This window comes from Heptranchias perlo, chromosome 10 (genome assembly GCF_035084215.1).
Source record: "Heptranchias perlo isolate sHepPer1 chromosome 10, sHepPer1.hap1, whole genome shotgun sequence".
Taxonomy (NCBI): domain Eukaryota; kingdom Metazoa; phylum Chordata; class Chondrichthyes; order Hexanchiformes; family Hexanchidae; genus Heptranchias; species Heptranchias perlo.
This window is the reverse complement of record NC_090334.1, coordinates 42035487-42059191: the sequence shown is the minus strand read 5'-3', so window position 1 is coordinate 42059191 and position 23705 is coordinate 42035487. Positions and strand designations below refer to the sequence as shown.

Genomic DNA, 23705 nt, shown 5'->3' with positions numbered 1-23705 from the left:
GTCTATAGATATAAAACGTACTTTTTTGGTTATGAACTGCAGATCATCCATCAACAAGCCTTTGGTTATGTCCTGATTATTAGTCCTTCAATGAGGATATCATCATACACCAACTGTATAGGGGTGTCCTGGCTGTCGGCATCTGTCATGACACCAGCTACTGACAAAGAAATCTGGGGGAAAATGTGTTCCTGATAGTCCCAAAAGCAGAACAGGGTCACAAAGGTTATTTTAAAATAACTTGATGCACATCAGTGAGCTGGGATCTTTGCAGCTTACACTGCACTGTCAGAAGCCTTGGTCGAAGAGATATTGATGTGAATGTCATACGCAGATGCTGTTCATGTCATTATCCTACAAAGATCAGAAGCATGTGCTTGCCTTTCCCATAATCAATGTAATGATGGTGAAAGTAAACATTTTAGGTTCAAAATAAGGAGCATGCATCACATGCACCGTTACACAATTGCAACTGCAACCAATAAATATCAAGTCCATTTAGATTACTTAGGAGCCTTCTCTTGTGTGGACTGTATTTATAAGACTTTATGATCTTTCGTTTATACTTGGTATGCTACTAGAAGTCAGTTTTATCCTGAGTCTGATGTTTACATTGGTGGCTTGTGAAACCGTTCTATTTATGTTAAACTTGGTTTGAATTAATGAGTTAGCAGCTGGGGAAAAATTGACAGCTAATGTACCCAACCATTCCTGCTTTCCTGTTGCCAATTCATTTTCCTGCACCATCTACCTTGGCAGGTGTAAGGAGCGCAGAAAATAAAAAGCTGCAGCTGAAGAGAAGTTTAAAAAAATATGTAATACTTGTGCACATACGCTGACCTAGAGTTTCCCCGCTAGTTTACGCAATCTGACCGAACTATCGCAAAGGATAGTGGAAACTTGATTTACGCTGGGCGTATTTGATTTTCCGCAATCTTTTGCGCTGGTTTAAAAATCATTGCGCTGAAGCCGGCCCTGCCCCCAAAACTGCCCACGCCCCCAATCGAAATAACGAGGATGGCGAGTTTCCACTGATCGCACCTGTTTGAGGAGGTTATTCAAATTGAGCTAGTTTTCTTAGGTGCACAGGCACTGGTAGACACGTTTTAAACGTTTTTATATATAAAAAGATATTTAATTTACTCAGAAAATGACTAGTGTACACCAATGAAAGTCGTAAATATTTCAGTATAGTTTTTTTTAAGTCATTTTCAGTGATTTAAAATCAGGTTACTCACAGGTGGGAGACTAGACACTCTTATTAAAAATGCTTATTGTTTGTGATGAACCCATTTTCAGCTGTATTAATAAAACTGCACCAGGTTACCACTCAAATACATCTTAAATAAATCAATTAATATTTTTTATTGCAAAGAAAAAAAAATAAATGATTACACTCTGTTAAACTGCCGAATTGTGCTGGTTCATGGAAGATTTTACATTTGTGATTATGCAAATGATTTTTAGAGAAAACTTGAACTGTAACCTAACCAGCGCAATTTTCGGGCCCAATTACCAATTGTGCCCAAAGCGGAAACTCAACCCCATTAAATATCCCTTTTTCTTTTTAAAAAAAAACATTTTTTTGCAGTTTCTTCTGCTGTTCTCTGCACACCAAATAGCTGAGTAAGTGGAAACCATTGCATGGGATGGTGAGCCACTTCAGTAGAGTAAGGCCCATCAAGGTTTCAGTTATTTTTTTAAATGTGTCAGATTCAGCAATATGTGTCTTTTCTCCTCTGGATTTAAAATTAGTCCTTCCTCAGGGGCTGAGGTGAATTCTGCACAAATTTGGACTTTGGGAGTTCAGCGGGTATAGTTTACAAAATGGGCATTAGGTTTATCTATTTATCCATTTTTTTCTATGATTGCAAGTTCCTTTCTGAAAATTTTTAGATTTCTGAATAAGCCAAAGTACCTGATATAAACAAGTGTTGCATATTTGACTATTTTATTATTCATTTCTCTCTATTATCTTCTGTGTGCTAGTGTTATGTCTGTGGCCAAGGATGAGGAACCAAAGAGTTTGATTCTACCACCATGTGCTGTCATACCTGTACTCCCAACTCCACTTCCGTGTCCTCCACCACATGTGCGAACTCCAACACCCCCTGCTGAATCGCTGACTCCACCCCCATCTACTGAGGAAAGTAGCTCAACGATCTCTGTCACTGAAACTGAGACTGCTGACCGAAACATCTCTGAAGGAGAGATCCTAATAAGCTACGGGCAGATGGCTGCAGCAAAAGGTATCGCGACACCAGATCATTGACCTAGCGCTATATCAATAAATGTACAACTAGTAGACTGTTGCATAGTACTGTAGGTACAAAACAATGAGATATGTTAGCCGAGAAATGCTAACCATTGTCACTGAAAACCAATCGCATTGGAGAACTGAATGATGCAGTATGCATGCTACCCTTTCACCTTGTCACGGGTTTGAATCCAGCCCAGAATAATTGGATGAATGTTTATCTTCTCTCCTGGCTGTGAGGTGCTATATGAAATAAGTTTGGGCAATTGCATCCAGTTGTTAATAGGACTGGGTACACAGCCCAAAACTGCCCACAGTTAAGAATAATTTAAATGAAATGTTAAATTTAAGGCATTGAGGGACCGAACAGTCAGCAAGGCAGCGGTCTTGGTGCAGGATAGGATACGGGCAGCATAGTTTTGGATGAGCTGAAATTTATGGAGGGGTGGAGGATGGGGCAGAAGAGCATTGGAATTGTTGAGTATTTTAGTGACAAATATACTGAGGTAGGGGTGGAAACGGGTGATATTATGGAGGAAGAAGTCATTGGTCTTTGTGATGGAGTGGATATAGGTTCAGAAAGTCAGCTCGGGATCAAATAGGACACCAAGGAAAAAAACAGTCTGGTTCAGCCTGAGACACTGGCTGGAGAGGGTACGGAGTTTGTGCAAGGGCCGAAGACGATGGCTTCGGTCTTCCCAGTGTTTAGCTGAAGGAAACTATAGCTCATCCAAGACTGAATGTTGGAAAAGCATTCTGACAACATAGAGGCAGTTGAGAGAGGTGGTGGAGAGGTACAGCTTGGTGTCGTCAGCATACATGTGGAAGCTGACCCCATATCTGCAGATGATGTTGCCAACGGACAGCTTGTAGTTGAGGAAGAGAAGGGGGACTGAGGATAGATCCTTGCGGGACTCCAGAGATCTCCCCTGCAGATTTCCTTTAGTGCTGAGTGTGTTGATTAAATAGCCACTTACATCTCCTGGGCATCATGCACACCTTATACCTAAGTGATGGTAGAGTAGAATATTTAACAGATTGAAAGCCTCGTACCGGCCTTTTAGGATCAGGATCAAGATTTATGGAAATGAAAATATAGAACCAACACAAAAATGATATCGGGAGCAGAGCAGTTGATACGGCACACTATAAAGTGCTCCTGCAAGGACAGGCAGCCAAAGTTTTGCTAATGAGAGTTAACTAAACAAGATACTTAGCTATAGGATGTGGAGGAGACCATCATTTTAATTTCAGTGAACCATTATGTTTTTGAATTGCAATATAAGTAATTTTTTCTGAATATGTGAAGTTTATATTTGCGTATAACAATAATTGAACTACAATTCTGTGTTTTCCCTGTTCTGGTGTGTAATTACTCAATTGGTTTGTCTTTTGTTTTTCAGCCTTAGTAGAAGGAGGCATATCCCTTCCAAACCTCAATGATAGTCTGTCCAGTACACTCCATGATGCTCTAGAAATGGTAAGTTTGTAAAAGATGTGGCTTTGCAAATTCATCCAACTAACTCTTTGAACTCAAATTCACTGCTATCCCTGGTTTTGCATTTCTTTAAGTTTTGTTTCATTTGTGTTTTGCTGCTAAAAAGACAGTTTTGTAATTGAATGTCTTTTCTCTGACAATTCTGATATATACATAAGAACATAAGAAATAGGAGCAGGAGTAGGCCAATCGGCCCCTCGAGCCTGCTCCGCCATTTAATAAGATCATGGCTGATCTGATCCTAACCTCAAATCTAAATTCATGTCCAATTTCCTGCCCGCTCCCCGTAACCCCTAATTCCCTTCACTTCTAGGAAACTGTCTAATTCTGTTTTAAATTTATTCAATGATGTAGCTTCCACAGCTTCCTGGGGCAGCAAATTCCACAGACCTACTACCCTCTGAGTGAAGAAGTTTCTCCTCATCTCAGTTTTGAAAGAGCAGCCCCTTATTCTAAGATTATGCCCCCTAGTTCTAGTTTCACCCATCCTTGGGAACATCCTTACCGCATCCACCCGATCAAGCCCCTTCACAATCTTATATGTTTCAATAAGATCGCCTCTCATTCTTCTGAACTCCAATGAGTAGAGTCCCAATCTACTCAACCTCTCCTCATATGTCCACCCCCTCATCCCCGGGATTAACCAAGTGAACCTTCTCGATCAATCTCAGTTTTGAAATTGTCAATTGACCCCCATAGTTATAACCCAAACAACATTTCCCATAATGGACCAAGTATAGTATCTGCTTGCAGTAACTCTCCTATCTCTCCCTTGTAATGAAACAGTTACTTAAATGCTGTTGATTAAGTTTGACTCCTTGCACGGCACAGTTCTGCGGGTGCTGGTTGCCCTCTAGTACCTCACCCAAGTTGCCACTATTTTTCACATGTGAGCTTCACGCTGAGTGTCAGCAAACCATTTGACACAGTGGGCATTACAACTAAGTCTAATCCTGTCCTTGCCCAGCCTCCACACATGCACATTTCATAGCTGTCAGGAGTGGCAAGCCTGATTGATAGATGCCTTTCCTAAGCCAGATGTGTTGCGGCAAACTACCAACCCAAGCAAAAGTTGAATGAAGCTAACTGTTGAAATTTTCACAGTATGTTACGAACTATTATTACCTAAAAAAAAATAAGTTGGCTGCCTTGAAGGCTTATCGAGTTTGATCAGCAAATAGCTGCCCCAGGTTTGATTCCTGCTCTGTTCTGAATTAACTGACTTCAGCTGGCAGCAATATGGGCTCTGCAATCTGCCTGAATGCCTTTGGGTTAGGGAAGAGGAAATAGGCCAGTGTTCCTGCTTCTGTTTGCTACCCAATGACCCCCCTACTGGAAATTCACATGTGTCGTTGTCAAATGAGTACTGAATCAGGCTCTACAGTGAATGGCCTGCCAACACTCGTTGTACAGACCTGTACACGAATAATGGCGAGGTATGAGAGGGCAAGCAGTGCCTGTGGAATTGTACCCCAGCATGAAGTGAATGGAAGGGGGCAGAAAATTAGAATCATAGAAGTTTACAACATGGAAACAGGCCCTTCGGCCCAACATGTCCATGTCGCCCAGTTTATACCACTAAGCTAGTCCCAGTTGCCTGCACTTGGCCCATATCCCTCTATACCCATCTTACCCATGTAACTGTCCAAATGCTTTTTAAAAGACAAAATTATAGAATTGGCATGGTAAATAGAAAGGAGAAAAAATAAGACAACAGTTATCTGAAATCTTAACACCAAGTGCTGTATTTACACAAAAAAGTACAGAACTTGAGTGCAAGATATTAATTTCTTTCTGTACTGGCTGAATAATGCAAAATATAATGCAGACAGTGCCATTTACAGAGATAAACAATTGGAGATTTCTTTGCTATAGACTAAACGCCAGTGAGCCTCTTTGTTTTTGAAGTGTTAATGTTTAGTAGGAGCTCTATTTTGGTCAGTATTTTAATGTCAACAGTAAATAAGTTTAAAATCAGTAAGATGCTAAAGTCAATGGAATTATCCTAAGAATGTAAATTATCACAGGGACCTGGCTGTTACATTGCCCAACAATATGATCATTCACAAGAGTGAAAATGAAAAAGGAAAATTCAAATATGTTTTACTATTATTTAACAGTTTGTAATTGCACTCACGTTCCTCAAGTAAGATATGCTAAGGATCTGAGAGTAAAGACAATGGACGTAAAAGATTGTCCGGACGCAGCACATGGAAGAAAATCAGGCAGGGAGATTTGCCCGTGTGTAATGGAGCTCACCTGATATTCCTTTCATTTAAATCAGTAGAAGGAAAATCGGCTGGGCTCTGTTACAGGCTGCAATCCTCTCCACCTAGTTTTCCCCAGTGTTGCACCCTACTGTCCCTTTACGCCCAAGCACAATAAGAGGAAAATCTGCCCCAATATGTCACTGATGTGGTGAGATCCAAATACACATCACATACTAATGATAGGGGCTTAATGATCACCACATACTCATTGGTAGACAGATACCTGTGTCACATTGACATGGTTTACATCACAATATCCTTTATACTATATCAAAATATGATTTATGTTAAAATAACAAAATGATTAAATAATTTATAATGGCTGTGCAAAAGATTAAAAGCTTAATTTAAAACTAATTAAATTATTCCTATAATTTCTTATGCGTCTCAAATTATTTTATGATTTGGTGCATCCAGAACTTCACAGCCTTTTGCATTTACTTTCATTACAGTTTGCATGAAGCAATTTTACTTGTTTGAAGAAGTTTCAATTTAAGTTTAAATGTAATTCTCACTACTTACAGCAGATGGAACCTGTGAGTTTTCTGAACAAGTTCTGTTATCGGCAGATTCTGTTATTGGCCTGGACTTTCTGCCCACCCCTGCCAATTTTTCAACAGCTCAGGAGAGGAAAGGTGCTCGGGGATGCAACCCTGCCTCTACGTGCTTCCCCCCCCCACCATTCCCCAGGAACCAATTCCGTCGGCATGTATGTTAACTGTGTGCCAATGAGGGAAACCACTTTGACCAAGCTTTTGGTCACCTGTCCTAATATCTCCTTATGTGGCTCGGTGTCAAATTTTGTTTGATAATGCTCCTGTGAAGCACGTTGAGCAGTTTTACTACGTTAAATGCACTATATAAGTGCAAGTTGTTGTTGATAATGTTGCAACATGGTCTCCGCTGTTTGAATGCTGGACACAATGGCCACCTGTTTGGCACAGGCATCCAGCATTCTATGGTCAGTGGAAGGGGGCGAAAAAAATCTTCCTGGCAGTCAGGATCTGCCTCGCACAGGCCCCCAAGAAGGGTGGGGGGGGGTGGGGGGAGAAACGACATTATTTTACAAAAGAAAATGTTTTGCGGGCAGTAAATCTTCCCCTCCCCCCTTCCTCAAGATGTACCCAAACAATAGGTGGCCATTGATTCTCAGTTGCGGTACAATTCCACAGGTACCTGTTGCCCTCGAGTGCCTCACCCAAGTATCTATTGTTCATATGTGAGCCATGATGGTGAGCGGTGGCAGGTTATTCGACTATGGGGGCATTGCAGTCAATCCCGATCCTGTCATTACTTAACTTCCACGCACAGGCATAGGATAGCAATTAGGAGTAAGAACCAAGACTAGTTTTCTTCTCCCTTGCACAGCAGTGCTGAGGCCAGTTGTATTGTTTGTACCGCTACCCCAGCACAAATCAACTAATTACGTACAGACTGGGAATTGGACCTACAATATTCCCAGGTCTGTGGCTCAGACTATCATAGAATCATAGAATCTTACAGCACAGAAAGAGGCCATTCGGCCCATTGTGCCTGTTTCAACTCTTTAAAAGAGCTATTTAATTTAGTCCCACACCCCAGCTTTTTCCCCGTAACCCTGCAAATTAGTCCTCTTCAAGTACATCTCCAATTGCCTTTTGAAATTTCCTGTGGATCATTGGATGAACTCACTGAGTCATTGAAGAATCCTGAGTGTATTAGGGACAGACATGCATAACCCACAAGACGTTAATAAATTATGGAATGTGACTCAGCGAAGAGGATTCAGCTGTGCATCAGAGGTGGGCGTCCTGTCACAAATTTTTGCTGAATTTGTAAATTTAAATTGCAAATTTGTGATGTTTAAATCCAGTAGTTATAGAGCCAGATGGATAAGTTACAGTTCCTAGACACTCGGAATCAGGAGAGAAATGTAGAGAAAAAAGCTAAAGGGAAGGAAATGCAAGAGACAGAAAGAAAGGCGATAAGACAGATATAGGGAAAGGAACAGAAAGAGGCAGAAGGAAAGCGAACAAAAAAAAAGGAAAAGAGAGTGAGAGGCAAAGACAGAAGGATAGGAGGAGAGTAAAAGACAGAAGGGAACGAGGAGAAAGAGACAGTCAGAATGGAAGGAAGAGAGACAGAAAAAAAGAAAGAACTTGCATTTTTGTAGTGCCTTTCACATCCTCAGGATCCTAAAGTGCTTCACAGCCAGTGAATTACTTTCAAAGTATAGTCACTGTTGTTATGTAGGCAAACACAGCAGCCAATTTGTACACAGCAAGACCCTGTAAACAGCAGTGAGGCAAATGACTAATTAATCTATTTTGGTGGTGTCTTAAGGATAAATGCTCGCCGAGTCACTGGGAGTACTCCCCTATTCTTCTTTAAGTAGTGTAATGGGATCTTTTACATCTTTTTGAGCAGGTATACAGGGCCTCCATTTAAAAGCTCATCTGGAAAAATGGTATTTCCCACAATACAGCACTCCCTTGGTACTGCACTGAAATATCATCTTAAATTGTGCTCAAGGGCTTGAACCCATGCACTCCTGACTCAGATTGAGACTGGTACCACTGAGCCAAAGTGACATTTAGAGAGGAGAAGGAAGAGACAGACAGACCATAGAAAGAGAGAAAGACATGTAGAAGGGAAGGAGGAAGAGAGATAGATACAAAAGAGAAGAAATAGAACCTTACCAGTATCAGCATCAATTAGAGGGCATTAGAAGTTGTTTTTTTTTGCATGGATCCAGTTGATAAAAAATAGTGAAGGTTTTGGGAATTGCTGAATCACATGTTTTAGATTTATTTTCAAGGTTAACATTGTGTGAGCGAACTCACAGTGACCATGGCTAAAAATATAAAAGTAATATATAATTTTGCTCCAACAAAATTAGGGTGCCCACCCATGTACTTTGTACATTAACCCAGGAATTACAACTTGATAGATGGAAATGATCCTGAAAATATGGTCTAAACATGAAACGGTACATTACTAAAGATAAAAAAGAGTTATAAAACCTTTCAATTTATTTGCCAATTTCTCTTTTACATTGAACTGTTGTATTTATTTAGGATGAAGACCCCCCCAGTGAGGGACAAGTAATTGTGAAGCCACGCAAAGGATTACAAAAATACTCACTTGGCACAATGTTAGCCAAAGTCAGTCAAGGCCCATTTGTTCCACAAGAAATACATCATCCTGAGGTAACAAAAAAGTTCTGTACTTTGTCATAAGCTTTGTTGCTTTAGGTGAATCATCTATAAACTGTAATACTGCAGCAAATTAGAACAGGGAACTACAGGCCCATCAACCTGACATCTATCATTGGGAAGATGCTTGAAGGGATACGAAGAGATGCCCTTTGTGATCACTTGGAACGAGAAGGGCCATTAGAAATACACAACATGGCTTCCGGAAAAAAAGGTCGTGTCTTACAAACTTGATTGAGTTTTTTGAGGAAGTCACTAGGGTAGTGGATGAGGGAGATCCAGTCAACATTGTCTACCTGGACTTTCAGAAAGCCTTTGATAAGAAATTTGATATGCTGGATTAGGAATTGGCTCTAATCCCGCCACCAAAAAGTAGTTAACAGATGTGGTTCACCCTGGAAGTACATTACTAGTCCCTAGAGATCGATCCTACGCCAGTTACTGGTCACTGTCTTTATTAATGACCTGGACAGTGGTGTTGGGAGTATGGTCAGTAAGTTTGCAGATGATACCAAATTCTGTGCAAGGGTTAAGATAGTAGAGAAGTGTAATCGAATGCAAAGAGATTTGATGCACTAGGGGGATAGGCCACAAAATGCCAAATGGCATTTAACTTAGATAAATATAGTGTCATGCATGTGGGTAGGACCAACACAGAATACACTTATTATTTACAGGGAACAGTAATGAGAGAGAAAAAAGATCTTGGTGTTATTGTGCACAGATCACTGAAGGGTCATGACCAATGTGGAGAAGCTAACAGGGTCTCCTGGCCAATGTTGTTTCCTCAAACAAGTTTTTTTGTTTGTGCTTGCATATGAAGTGTCTAACATACAAATTGCTACATATGTGAACATAGTTTTGGAATTATGTTACTGAATGCTTGCAGTGCAAGTGAGGCAGCTCCATCTTTGTTCAATTCGGACTCCAGATTTGCCAACAGAACTCAGTGTAAACAGATTTAAAGATCTGCTGACTAAATAAGCAGCTTGTGGTTACTTCCAGATTCTCATCCTTAGTAAACTCTCACTTTTTAGCAATAAAGTTCACAATCTGCCATTGAATAGAATACAATCAATATCAGATTTTGCATGGCCTGTATTTTTATTTTGAGAATTCAATGTAATTTTATGAATGCACTTACAGTTGAAGAGTGTAATTCCTGCCACTAAGCCATCAAAGTATGTGACTCAGTCGCCTGTGGCATTTCTGATGTTGACATAACACTCTAATTCATGATTAAGTGCTTCCTTCCCATCCCGGCACATACAAAATGTCAAAAGGTAAAGCTTATGAAGCGATGTTTACTGTAATCTTCAAAGCTGTAAATAGAAAATGCACAATGACTGCATGCCGCCATGGATTAGAGCATTCTTCTTTTTGATAGTGGGGTAAATTATCACCTTCACCCCATGAATAGTAATCTGATGGAGCAGATTGTCTGCTTGTTATAGAACCCGCCCAGTGTTTATTCCATTGTTTTTAATGGGGTGAAAATCGGGTGCATTCTATAATGGTGGACATTCCACTCCATCAGATTACTGTCAATAAGCGAAGACAAAAAATTACCCCATTGATTTGACGGATAGTGGATGTTGTTTTGAGTGTAAATGCAATTTCTGAATTAATATCATTTGTACTAAATGTTGTTGTTGTTCTGGGGGATTGTGCTATGAACTTATATCCATTTATTCCTTTTATCATTGACGATGGGCCAACATCAAAAAACAAATCTCCTAAAATGTGGTACAGTTGACAGATAAATACTAAATTAGCAATCTCAATTGATAAGGTCACAAGTGTATCTAATTTGGGAAACAGGACGATCACACTGGTATAATACAGATGTTCTTCTGGGGTTAGGGTTTATGCTTATTACTCTGACAGTGTAAACAGGAATTCTTCATGGCAAGTGATGTGTGTGTTAATTGATCTGGGAATGTGTGATACTTGATTGGTACAGAATTCACACAGCCAATTCGAAAAGTGAAGTATCAGTATCACCTGTTAATACTAAATGCAACATATTGTACCCTTAGTTACTCAAGCTGTTAAACTGTACACCACTTATTATTTCCCCTATGAGTTTTACATGTGTACCGTTTCTTTTTCTGCCACTTAGAACTCCGATGATGATAGCAGCACAGGACAGATCAGTGAAGGCCAGATGCCCAGACTTACTGCAATGGCAGAAGGCATCTTAACTGGACAGTCACAATACATGAATCCTTTTTCAATGAATAGATGCACTAACATACCGCAAAGAAGACGTTCACCATCACCAGGGCAATTCGATATTCAAACAGGTAACCATTGGGTTAGAGCTATCTCTTGAACAGGGAGATATGAAATATGACTTGAGAAAATTGTGTGCTTATACTTAACCCGAATCTGACACGTTCTATAACTTTTAGACAAACTATCTCTTTGTTTAATGCCTTGAGCACCATAGCGGGCTGAACAAGAATTCCTTTCTCAGCCATAAGACCAAGGGCTGAATACTACTGGTATGAATCACTCCTGTTTCTTCCATTTTAAAATTATTTCCCCCCACTCCATAGGTTGTCTTATATTCTTTAGTGCTTCCCAGCTAAAAGATGCAGCAGATGACCTGCTGCCGGGTATTGCTCTATGCTATTTTGTAAGTGACTTCAAGGAGGCACTGAATTGACTCATACTCTGTTTTTCCATGTGTTCTCAGTGAGAAAATTTCTGTCTTCCACTCTGCATGTTTCCCTTTGGAAATTTATCATGTCCCAGCACTTTGTGGCAAAGTTAAAGATTTTTTGTCAATTTTCTTCCCTATTGTCTCTTCTCCTAAAACCACTGACTCATACAGAGTAAAGTTCACAGGCACTGCGGCCCACCTGAACTCAGAGAAAAGGCCGTTCTTCATATGTGAACTTTGGCAGTAAGTGTCAGCAGACCATTCGACTACACAAGATATCATAGCCAATCCTGACATTGTCCTCACCCAATATCCACACAGGCACATTTGTATTAGGGTCACTAAATAGCAATCAGTAGCAAAAACTATGGCTTTTTTTTTCTCTTCCTGCACTTGAGTTATCAAGTTTTGTTATCATGCACACATATGATATATGATAGCATTGAATGTGAAACTCCTCCTTCTATCCACCATTATCCTAATTGTGGGAAAGCTCTTTATTGCAACTTTACCACAATTTGACCATCTGTATAAAATCTAAACAACAAGGATGACTTTTCTTTCTATTCAGTGGTAATAAATTTGAAACTATATTATAATTTAGTTTGTGTTTACAAGTCACATATTTACATTTTCATTCTATTTCTCTAACTCATTGAGGAAAGCTATAGTGTTTTGTACCAAGTCTCCATCAATTCCAATACTTTATCCCTGTTAGGGAATTTTCACAGTGTCAGTTAGTCTTAAGAGTTAGCCTTGAGAGGTGAGGAGTACCTCACATGATGTAATGGAGAATATTAAAATGCCCTCTGTGCTTGTAGTAATTCCTATTTTTTTAAAAAGCTATCCCAATGCATGTTGTATAAACAGGATACACAATGGGGAACTGCACTTATGAGGAAACTAAACCACTTCACCTTTCTCACCTTTGTATATCCTCCATACAATTAAGAAACTGTAAAGTATTGTAAACGTGTTTGTGTGTCTGCTCAGTTTCCTGTGAGGGGGAGCAGCTCTTTTGTAGGGTAGCCACTTTTATTAAAAATACCCAACTTTGACACCTCATAATAAATGTTTTTTTAAAAAAACACAAAAAAATGGATTAGCTCAGATTTCAAATAAGTTCATTCACAGTCCAAGTCCATGCATGTGTTACTAATACAGTTGGAGCCAATTGGCTGAACCACTGCCAGTAAATCTGCTACAATGTTACTAGGACTGAGACTTTAGTAAGCTGCCTTTTGACTACTGCAATGTGGCCAGAATTTCCTCAATCTGAGTTACGCCAAAATTTATGCAATTATCTACGTCGATCTTGCCGATGACAACGCAAGCCAAAATTTGCTGAGAATCTCATCAGCATAACCTAAAAACTGATGTAAAATAAGCGGAAATCAGTGCAAACAAACAGGATCCGAGAAAAGCGGGGAACATACCTCATCTGCCTTCTTGAAATCCCTCTTTATCTTATTGCTGTTATGAAAATAAAGTTTGAAGCTATCAAACCTTCATTTATGCATGTTAAGCACAGCATGTTTAAGAAAATTCATTTATGGAATTAACACCCGTTTAGAACTGGAGGAAAACCACACTCTCTGGTCTTCTGCATGGAGCAGCGCTATGTTAATGAGCTAAGTGGGCTTCATGGACGTAACTCGTGAGTGGCGCAAATGATGGAGGAAATTTGTAGCGTAGCGATGTTTTGGTGTAAAACTGACACAAATCAGTAACGCGCAAATTTCCTCAGACGAAAACAGTGGAACTACGCTCTTACACTGTAGTTATGCCAGAACTTACTTGGAAATTCTAGGCCAAAGTTTTTTTTTCTCCCTTGACCATCATTGCCTTTGTAAATGCACTTTTTGGTGAATTTTATGATTGCAACGTTAGTTCATTTAGTGAGAGTCATGGAGATGGAGATCATCACTGTTTCAGGAAAATCTTGAATAAAATTTCTGAAAATTTTGATCTTACCTCCTTTACCTCTTGGAACAGCAGGAATGCTGCTTGTTTTCACTAGGAATTTTCTGGTCAGATTCATGCAGGAACAATCAAATACAGTTGATATATTGTATTGCTGCTCTTCTTACAGTGACCTTTAACCCCTGTTAAAAATATGTTTTGCTGTGGCAGGGGGAATTGAAACTGACTTTTGTAACCAAATATTGTTAAAACAATTGCTTTTTTTATAGTGTATCATTTTTAATATTTTTAATATTCATTAGCCCAGAATTTGCTGCAATGGCGATATTGGCAACAAATGTCTAAAGTTAGACCGTTGTGCTCCACAATCCTCCAGTGGCGAACTTAAGCCACAATTTGCTGGAAAAATAACTAGAATACGATGCAGCGAGCTGAGCAGCGGATCAAGAAAGCTGCATTCTTTGGTGTTTCATAGCTTTTTTTTTTACAAAACCAGTTCTACAGTTCACCATGCTTTTTTTATAGTGTATCATTTTTAATATTTTTAATGATTATAATACTATCAGATATCTATCCTTAGAGAGGAATGGAAGAGAGTCTGATGCCAGCTATGGACCCATGACCCTGGGAGATCTTGAAATATGCCCAGTCCCAGCACTTCGTACCAGACAAGTGAAAGTGGCCGGCCAGAAAACTCCAACAACAGAAGATAGGGGACAGGTAAAAATCTGAGAGGTCTCCAGTCTGCTTGAACGGTTATTGTTGGAACAATGATTTCTGTTGTAACTGGGTACCTTGTAATTGAACAAAACCACAGGTAAGCAGAAAGGAGACCATCTGTGCAGTATTTTGGAGCACTTCGAAAGCCAGTCAGAGTTTTTAAGATTTAGAATGTTATCCACTGTGAAGAAACACAGCAAACTCTCCAGTTTGGACAAATTGCGGTTGTTACAGTAAGATGATAGCAAAGAACAGAAATTGACTTTTTTCCCCCTTAACCTTGATTGTGCAGAGGAGTGAGGGTTGGAACAAAGATTACAAATTGTAACTGGACTGGAATAGAAAATGTGACGGCCTTGAAAGTTAGAGCTTGGACTTTAAGATTCTTTTCTAGCTACAAAAGATTTCCATCTTTTGGACATGATCCTGTCTTAATCAGATTTCATATTCACTTCCTAACATTGTTTGACTGCCTGCAGAGTCCCAGAAATTATGGTTTGTTTACAAATATTGCAATTGTCAAACTTTAGGCATGGTACTACACAACAGAAGATGAATTTAGCACTAAATTATCAGATAATTTGAATTAACTAAGGGTGCCTCTCCAGTGTAACTGCTGGGAAGGGGCTAGAAAATGGGACGGAACCTGGTTCCACCGGAAATTCACCCCTTAGAAAGGAAGCCAGGAAATTCTGGTGAGGGGAGAAGACAGATCTTCTGATTGGAATTTTGATCTTGGCCTTTGTGGGTGGCGGCCAGTTGTATCCCTTTTCTGTCAAAAAAAAATTAAAGTAGTTAGTTGATGATAACAGCTGTTGTTTCCTTGCAGTAACTTAAAGCTGCCTTAGGCAAAATAAACATCATGAGTGTGTGGGCTGTGTGGCTGCAAGAGGTTTGAAAACAGCAGTTGTTTTGGAATGTACTAAACCAAAGAAAAAAAATCACAGATCTTTTGTAGTCTGAAATCTGCAAAATATTGTGATCCAATAACAGTTCGTTTGCTGAACAAATGGTCTTCATGGCTCATTACTGTTTCAAAATGCTTACCCTTGTTTTTAATTCATTCAATGTGAAAAATAAAAGTTCAGTTCAGAATAGTTATTGAACCTCCAACAGCCAATTATGATCATGCTGCAAAAATCATCTTGAGTCTATTAAATGATGGAGTAAGAAAATTCCAATTTGGAATCAATATTCAAGCAGCAGCCAGTTAAGTTAAAAGATCCTGTGTCATCCTCAGTGCAATATGAGATGTTTACAATGCTATCGGAACAGGCTGTAATGCCCTAGGCTGCTTCCCATCATCACTGGCCTATTTTTGACATGGTCTGTGGTGCAAAATGGAAAGTGGAGGCACACAGTATACATACAGTGTGAAGCTGATGCTCTACAGCATCAATGGGGTGGATTTCCACCTATGCCACCTGGGTGGTAATCTGGTGGAGTGGATCCACCCACCCTTTGTAGAATTGAAATCAAAGGAATGAAAATCAGGCGGGCTCTACAAAGGGCGGGCGATCCGCTCTGCCAGAATATTACCCAGAAAGTGAAGATGAAAATCTAACCAAAGTATGTTCTCGAGCAAATGCACTGCTTATAATTTGGGCTTTAAAGTTTCAGATTGAAAAGGGTTATGATGCTTATAAAGGAGTGTCAAAGGTTTGAATTATTTATTATAGGAACATAGGAACAGGAGCAGGCCATTCAGCCCCTCGTGCCTGCTCCGCCATTTGATAAGATCATGGCTGATCTGTGATCTAACTCCATATACCTGCCTTTGGCCCATATCCCTTAATACCTTTGGTTGCCAAAAAGCTATCTATCTCACATTTAAATTTAGCAATTGAGCTAGTATCAATTGCCGTTTGTGGAAGAGAGTTCCAAACTTCTACCACCCTTTGTGTGTAGAAATGTTTTCTAATCTCGCTCCTGAAAGGTCTGGCTCTAATTTTTAGACTGTGCCCCCTACTCCTAAAATCCCCAACCAGCGGAAATAGTTTCTCTCTATCCACCCTATCTGTTCCCCTTAATATCTTATAAACTTCGATCAGATCACCCCATAACCTTCGAAACTCTAGAGAATACAACCCCAATTTGTGTAATCTCTCCTCGTAACTTAACCCTTGAAGTCCGGGTATCATTCTAGTAAACCTACGCTGCACGCCCTCCAAGGCCAATATGTCCTTCCAAAGGTGCGGTGCCCAGAACTGCTCACAGTACTCCAGGTGCAGACTAACCAAGGTTTTGTATAGCTGCAGCATAACTTCTGCCCCCTTGTACTCTAGTCCTCCAGATATAAAGGCCAGCATTCCATTAGCCTTATTGATTATTTTCTGCACCTGTTCATGACACTTCAATGATCTATGTACCTGAACCCCTAAGTCCCTTTGGACATCCACTGTTTTTAACTTTTTACCATTTAGAAAGTACCCTGTTCTATCCTTTTTTGATCCAAAGTGGATGACCTCACATTTGTCTACACTGAATTCCATTTGCCACAGTTTTGCCCATTCACCTAATCTATCAATATCGCTTTGTAATTTTATGTTTTCATCTACACTGCTTACAATGCCACCAATCTTTGTGTCGTCGGCAAACTTAGATATGAGACTTTCTACGCCTTCATCTGAGTCATTAATAAATATTGTGAATAATTGAGGCCCCAAGACAGATCCCTGCGCGACTCCACTAGTCACATCCTGCCAATGTGAGTACCTACGCATTATCCCTACTCTCTGTCGCCTTTCACTCAGCCAACTTCCTAACCGAGTCCCTACTTTTCCCTCTATTCCATGGGCTTCCATCTTAGCTAACAGTCTCTTATGTGGGACCTTATCAAATGCCTTCTGGAAGTCCATATAAATAACATCCATTGACATTCCCCTGTCCACTACTTTAGTCACCTCTTCAAAAAATTCAATCAGGTTTGTCAGGCATGACCTACCTTTCACAAATCCATGCTGGCTCTCTCTGATTAACTGAAAATTCTCGAGGTGTTCAGTCACCCTATCCTTAATTATAGACGCCAGCATTTTGCCCACAATGTTAGGCTAACTGGTCTATAATTCCCCGGTTTCCCTCTCTCTCCTTTCTTAAAAAGCGGAGTGACATGTGCAATTTTCCAATCTGAAGGGACAGTTCCTGAACCTAAAGAACTTTGAAAGATTATAGTTAGGGCATCCTCAATGTGCTCACCTACTTCCTTTAAAACCCTGGGATGGAAACCATCTGGTCCTGGGGATTTGTCACTCTTTAGTGCTATTATTTTCTTCATTCCTGTTGCTTTAATTATGTTAATTTTATCGAGTCCCTGTCCCCGATTCAATATTAGTTTTCTTGGGATTTCCGGCATGCTATCCTCTTTTTCTACTGTAAATACTGACGCAAAGTAATTGTTCAACATGTCCGCCATTTCCCCATTGTCAATGACAATATCCCCACTTTCAGTTTTTAAGGGGTCAACACTGCTCCTGACCACCCTCTTTTTCCTAATATAACTATAAAAGTTCTTCGTATTGGTTTTGATATCCCTTGCAAGTTTCTTTTCGTACTCTCATTTTGTAGCTCTTACTATCTGTTTTGTGACCCTTTGTTGTTCTTTGTATCTTTCCCATTCGCCAGGATCTGTGCCATTTTTTGCCTTTTTGTATGCCCTTTCATTATGTCTTATACTGTCCCTTACCTCTTTTGTTGTCCATGGCTGTTTTATTTGGCAAGTAGAGCTCTTGCCCCTCAGGAGTATAAACCGATTCTGTATCACGTTAAATGTTTCTTTAAACATTTCCCACTGATCATCAGTCGTTTTACCCATTAACAGATTTGCCCAGTTTACTGTGGACAGTCTCTGTCTCATCCCATTGAAGTCGGCCTTGCCCAAGTCTAGAATCTTAGCAACTGATTCACTTTTTTCCCTTTCAAACACTACATTGAACTCGATCATGTTATGATCACTATTGGATAGATGTTCACAAACAGTTAAGCTGTTAACTAAATTTGGTTCATTACTCATTACTAAATCTAGTATGGCTTGCCCCCTTGTTGCCTCTCGGACATACTGCTGTAGAAAACTATCCCAGACACACTCAAGAAATTCGCTACCTTTCTGACAGTTGCTAGTCTGCTTTTCCCAATCTATGTGAAGGTTAAAGACTACTATGCCTTTCTTACACGCTTGTCTAATCTCTGCATTTATACAATCTAGCACTTCAGAGCTGCTGCCAGGGCTCCTATATACAACTCCCACTATAATCTTAGATCCTTTCCTATTTCTCAATTCAACCCATATGGTCTCTGTTGGCTGCTTACCTCTCGTTATATCCTCCTTTATCATTGAAGTGATTTCATCTCTAATCATTAAGGCTGCTCCTCCCCCTCTTCCGTTTTCCCTATCTCTCCTGTAGACCTTATAACCTGGTATATTCTAGCTACATATTTTCCTTCTGCAACCCAAGGAGTTTTTTCTTTCTCATTCAACATTGTATCTACCCTCAACCTCAGAGGATTTCCCCTTACAATACCAGTGAATCACCAACTATCCTTACGGGTCGTCCAGCTGAAATTTCCAATTCAGGGCCAATTGTACTGAATGTGGGCAGCTTTATGGTGTATGCCTACATGCACCAGGACCTCAGTTCGAACTAAACAAACTAATTTCCCAGTGGACCATTCTGGAATGGAGACATCAGTTGGGAAGGATTTGAACTCAGACCCCTGAGGTGAAAGTAGTGTGCCAATTCACTGTGCTACCCAGTCCCCTGAAGCCTGCATGCGCTACACAAATTTACTTTATTCCAAATCCACACTTAAAAAAGAACGTAATCCAAAGAAACAGCAATCATTGCACATGTTAAACCACTATCAGAAGTTCAAATTATTGAGTAAACTTAATTCTACACAGAACAAGTCACGACAAATTCTCATATAATCCCTTCATTACACACCACTCTAATTTGACTTCAGAGAAACCACCAGGGGATTTATCTCCTTGAAACGACTTCAGTACTGATTCAATTAAATGTAAAAAAGTACTTTGGCTTCACTGGTGTAAAGCTGACCTGTAGTTCAATGAAAAATGTGAAAAATTTGCCTTGTGCAGCAAAATTCTCCTTGCATACAGTTTTAGATTTTTTGTTGTGTAATTATATCTCATCCATAATTTAAGTGCATTTTATTAAAGCATTTTTGAATTTGTGATGATTTTGTCATAGTGAGTATCAGCAACCCTGCCCACTTGAATACACTGCAATAATAGTAGAACACCAATTATCTAACCTGACTGGAACTTTATGGTGTTCTGGTAATGGATTTATTCAGATAGTCAAGCAGTACACTAGGTTTTCCTTTTATTGTGTAGTGTACTGTGTGTGCACCTTTAATGCAATGTGATTTTCAGAAATAATAAGAAAGGGCATTATTCAGCTTGAGTAATTGAACATTGCAGATGATTGACATATAGATAATTGATTATCTACTGTTCCTGCTCTCCTGTTTATGAAAGGAATTTGACTCCACTGGCATATGGTGAAAATGAACAAAGTTGTTCTTTATATCTTTATAGGCTGACTAAGTTTTCTACGAATGTACATATGTAAGTGCAAATTAAAACCAAGTATGTCTCAGATTTCCATAAACACCATTGAAGATCATATTAAACCCCACTGAAGATCATATTAAACCCCTTGCCAACAATTTTTTTTTAAAAAATGTAATTGTCATTTTAGTCCCTAGGCCAGTTACCCACACAACCACACAGCAGTTCTCACTAAGGAGGTCGGACAGTGCATCTCTCTGGTCCCTCTGGCAAGTAACTCCTACTTGCCCAGACAGGAGACACACTTGGATGAGACAAAAACAGTTTTCCTAGATAGTTTTCTCCTTTCCCATAATTGCTTTAATATGATGAAACCATATCAAGAGCAAGTTTTGTTTTATCTTCTAATATATTGATTTTCATCTACACCAACTTCATGTTGGATGACCTGAATTAATTTCATACATACTGTGCTATTTAAAAAGTAGTTTCAGTAAATGATTTAGTAGTTTATACAGAACTTCCTTTACCATTAGAATCTCAATCCTGACAAAGCCATCATTATTTGATAAAGTCTTGGGAAAAGTGATTTAGATTTCACATGACTCGTTGCAAATTTTTTTAGGGCGACGACATATCAAGGACGGAGCAAAAACCAGCAACTGCACGAGTGATACAAGTTGAAAGTAGAACCAAGGATCCTATACAGCCAAGTAAGTCAGCTCTAATACATCTCTTATTGCTGGTGCCTAGTTGCTGTGTTGTGTCTGCACACTGAAGGAGCTGCTAGCAGCAGCAGTGCCATAGCTGGAAGCAGTTAATCAAAGCTTTTTCAAAAATTGGCTGACAGCCTTTTGAATTTAAGAGCTATCCTCTAGGAATATATGGTGGAAGTGTGTTTGCTTCGCAGGAGCAAAAACTTCAACTTGAAACAAATGAAGCTGTTTCAAAGTATACAATCCAATTTGCAAAGTTGTAAAATTTCTGATAGCGTTTCACATTTGATTCAAAGTTGATCTGTGAATGAAAACATTTTCAGTATTTTAAGGAAATTATATACTTACATTGCCATGGGTTTGTTTTCTTTTACAGCTTTTATCATTTTTTACTGACTCAAGTTTTAACAGTATTAACAAATAATTTTATAGTGTGTGGAAATGCCAGTTGAAATTCTGAAAGTATTGTACAATCTCCAGCTGAGTGCGAGAAGCTCATGGATTTATTTATCACTGAGATTGAGGCCATCCATGCAACTGCCTCTGCTGCATTGTCTCTTTCCCATTGCCAGCAGTCCCCTGCATCCCGAACCCCCATAGTTCCCCCCGCCCACACCCCCCCCCAATCTCCCTTCTCCAAGTTCATCTCATCTACGGGACCCACTCGCTGCTCCCTTGATATGCTTCGCAGCCAACTTCCCTTCTTGGCCCCATGCTAGCTGACACTGTCAATAGTTTCTTTTATCTCAGGGACCTTCCCTCTCCCCTTCAACACAAGCATTATTCTGCAACCTTGACCCTTCTGTCTTTACCACCTGGCACCCATCTCCAACCTCCCTTTATTCTCTAAGGTCCTTGAACACGTCGCTGCCTGCCAGCTCTCTGCCCATCTCTCTTTCAAGCCCCCGTTCAAATCACCCCTGTCCAGTTCAGAGCACTGAAACAGTCCTGACCAAAATCATGAACAATATTCTCATTGATCATGGTGCAGTATTCTTCCTCTTCCTTTCAAGCTAACTATTCAAACGCTTTAGACTAGCTAGCTTGAAAGTGGGCTTATGCCTAGAACATCAATAAGATTGAATCTTTGTTATTTTTTATGAAACGAGGAGCATAGGAAATTGACAGATCTCACGATGGAAATTGATTCAGTTCATTCATGTATTTAGGTAAAATGTATTCGTACCTCATCTTGATAGAGCACATTTCAGTCCACCTTTCATAAATCCAGGAGAATGCACGTATTGGCATGTGTAATATTACAGTAACCGGTATACACAGCGAGGGTTCTTTGTTACGATTCTCGGGTCATGTTATCATTTAATTGGATATTGGAAAGCAAAAGGCGCAACTCTGGATCATAGGAGATGCAAGGACAATTTACAGGAGGGACCGGTGATGCTGAACCTGAGAGAATACCTAGCGCAGAACCCAAAAAACTGTGATGGGTACGTCAAATCATAGACTATACATGTCTCTAGGTGGCAGCAACAGCTTTTTAAAAATCATTTTATCAGCTCCTCTCCCCTGCAGGGCTAGAGCCACTGAATTATGCCGGGGTATAGTCCAATGGATACCAGACACTCTCTGGTACCTCACCCAAATGTACATGATTTTTGTTGGATTCTAAACAGTGAGTTTCAGCAAGCTATCTAGTTGTGGGGGGATATCACAGCTTAGTTCAATCCTGTCCTCCCTCTCCATCCGCAGAGATGTATTTTCCAGTCTAAGTCGCTTGGGAAACAGTAGCTAATTGTTTTTTTATTCATTCCCCTCTCTAGCCTAGGGCACTGAGATCAATTTTAGTGCTCCAATCTGCACCCCCTCCCCCATCCTGGTTGGTCTATGCTGTTTAGTAATTTCAGAGATTGAACTGAGACCTTTCTGGCTTTCTATATCTCAGTACCACACCAAATGGGAAATGTACTCACAAATCCAGTTGGAGGTTCAACCTTAACAGCTTCTAGCCACCTGTACTTGAATAGGAATGTTAGAGCTGCAATCTGTTTTACAGTCCTGGATGGCAGAGTCAATTAAGCTATCCTCTGCCTTAGTGTCATGTAATGGTGCTGATCCTATTCCTACAGTGAGATTTGGGGCGGTATGCAGTAGGGACAGGATTTCCTGAACTCACAAGATTGCCTAGTTAATCACATCTTTGCAGGTCTGTATCTTGCTACATGAGCAGAATCTTAACGCCATTTATCATGAGCAAAGAAGGGGCTGAAATTGTTAATGGTAGGGTAGATGGTCAGGATGGCCGAACTTTCCAGAGGGCAGTTGGGTTAGGAGATGCAGAGGAAATCAAACGTTCTTAAGTGTTACTGCACACCCGCCCCCCCCCCCCCCCCATACATTTCCCACCATCATAAATCTCTCACGGAAAGCTCACCATTACTGTTTCAACTGCAGAGTACTTGGAGTTAGACAGGCCAAAGAATCAGTGGGATTCTCAATAAATGGAACAGGAATGGCTCTAACCAGAGGGTAAAATTTTTTCCCATATGAAACAGGAAGGAAGATTATTACAATTTCAAAGTTAGGAAAGGGGGAAAACTTCCGCTAGAAAAGGGTTGGGAGAGTTAAGGAATCTGTGCAGTCTCGGCAAAACAAAAACTGTGGGGCGGGGACAGGAGGCACAAATGCATGGTTCAAGAAACGTGCATTCCACAAATTACAATATTGAAGATAATCTAATTCTGCAAGAAAGCAGATCTATATGCAATGAGCATTATAAAAATGTTATAGTTTTTGAGATCTTATATTTGTTTTGTATGATTTAAATGAGTTTTTTTTTACCACCACAATAAACCACAATTTAAAGAAGAAGGAATGATAAACAGTACAATGTAGTGCTCCATGTGTATTATTGGAAAAACATTGAAGAAGATATTTTCTTCATTGTAGGAGATATCTTCATTTGAGACCT

General features: G+C 39.9%; 1 protein-coding gene across 3 annotated transcripts in view; it reads left to right on the top strand.

Moving 5' to 3' along the window:
• Positions 1-23705, top strand: part of kiaa0586 (KIAA0586 ortholog) — a 419966-nt gene that overhangs the window by 365841 nt on the left and 30420 nt on the right. For all 3 annotated transcript variants that reach the window (XM_067991527.1, XM_067991529.1, XM_067991528.1), the window contains 6 exons: positions 1990-2249; positions 3661-3737; positions 9082-9213; positions 11342-11525; positions 14391-14530; positions 20686-20773. In XM_067991527.1, the coding sequence (XP_067847628.1) occupies positions 1990-2249; positions 3661-3737; positions 9082-9213; positions 11342-11525; positions 14391-14530; positions 20686-20773 (881 nt within the window). The remainder of the gene's footprint in view (positions 1-1989; positions 2250-3660; positions 3738-9081; positions 9214-11341; positions 11526-14390; positions 14531-20685; positions 20774-23705) is intronic.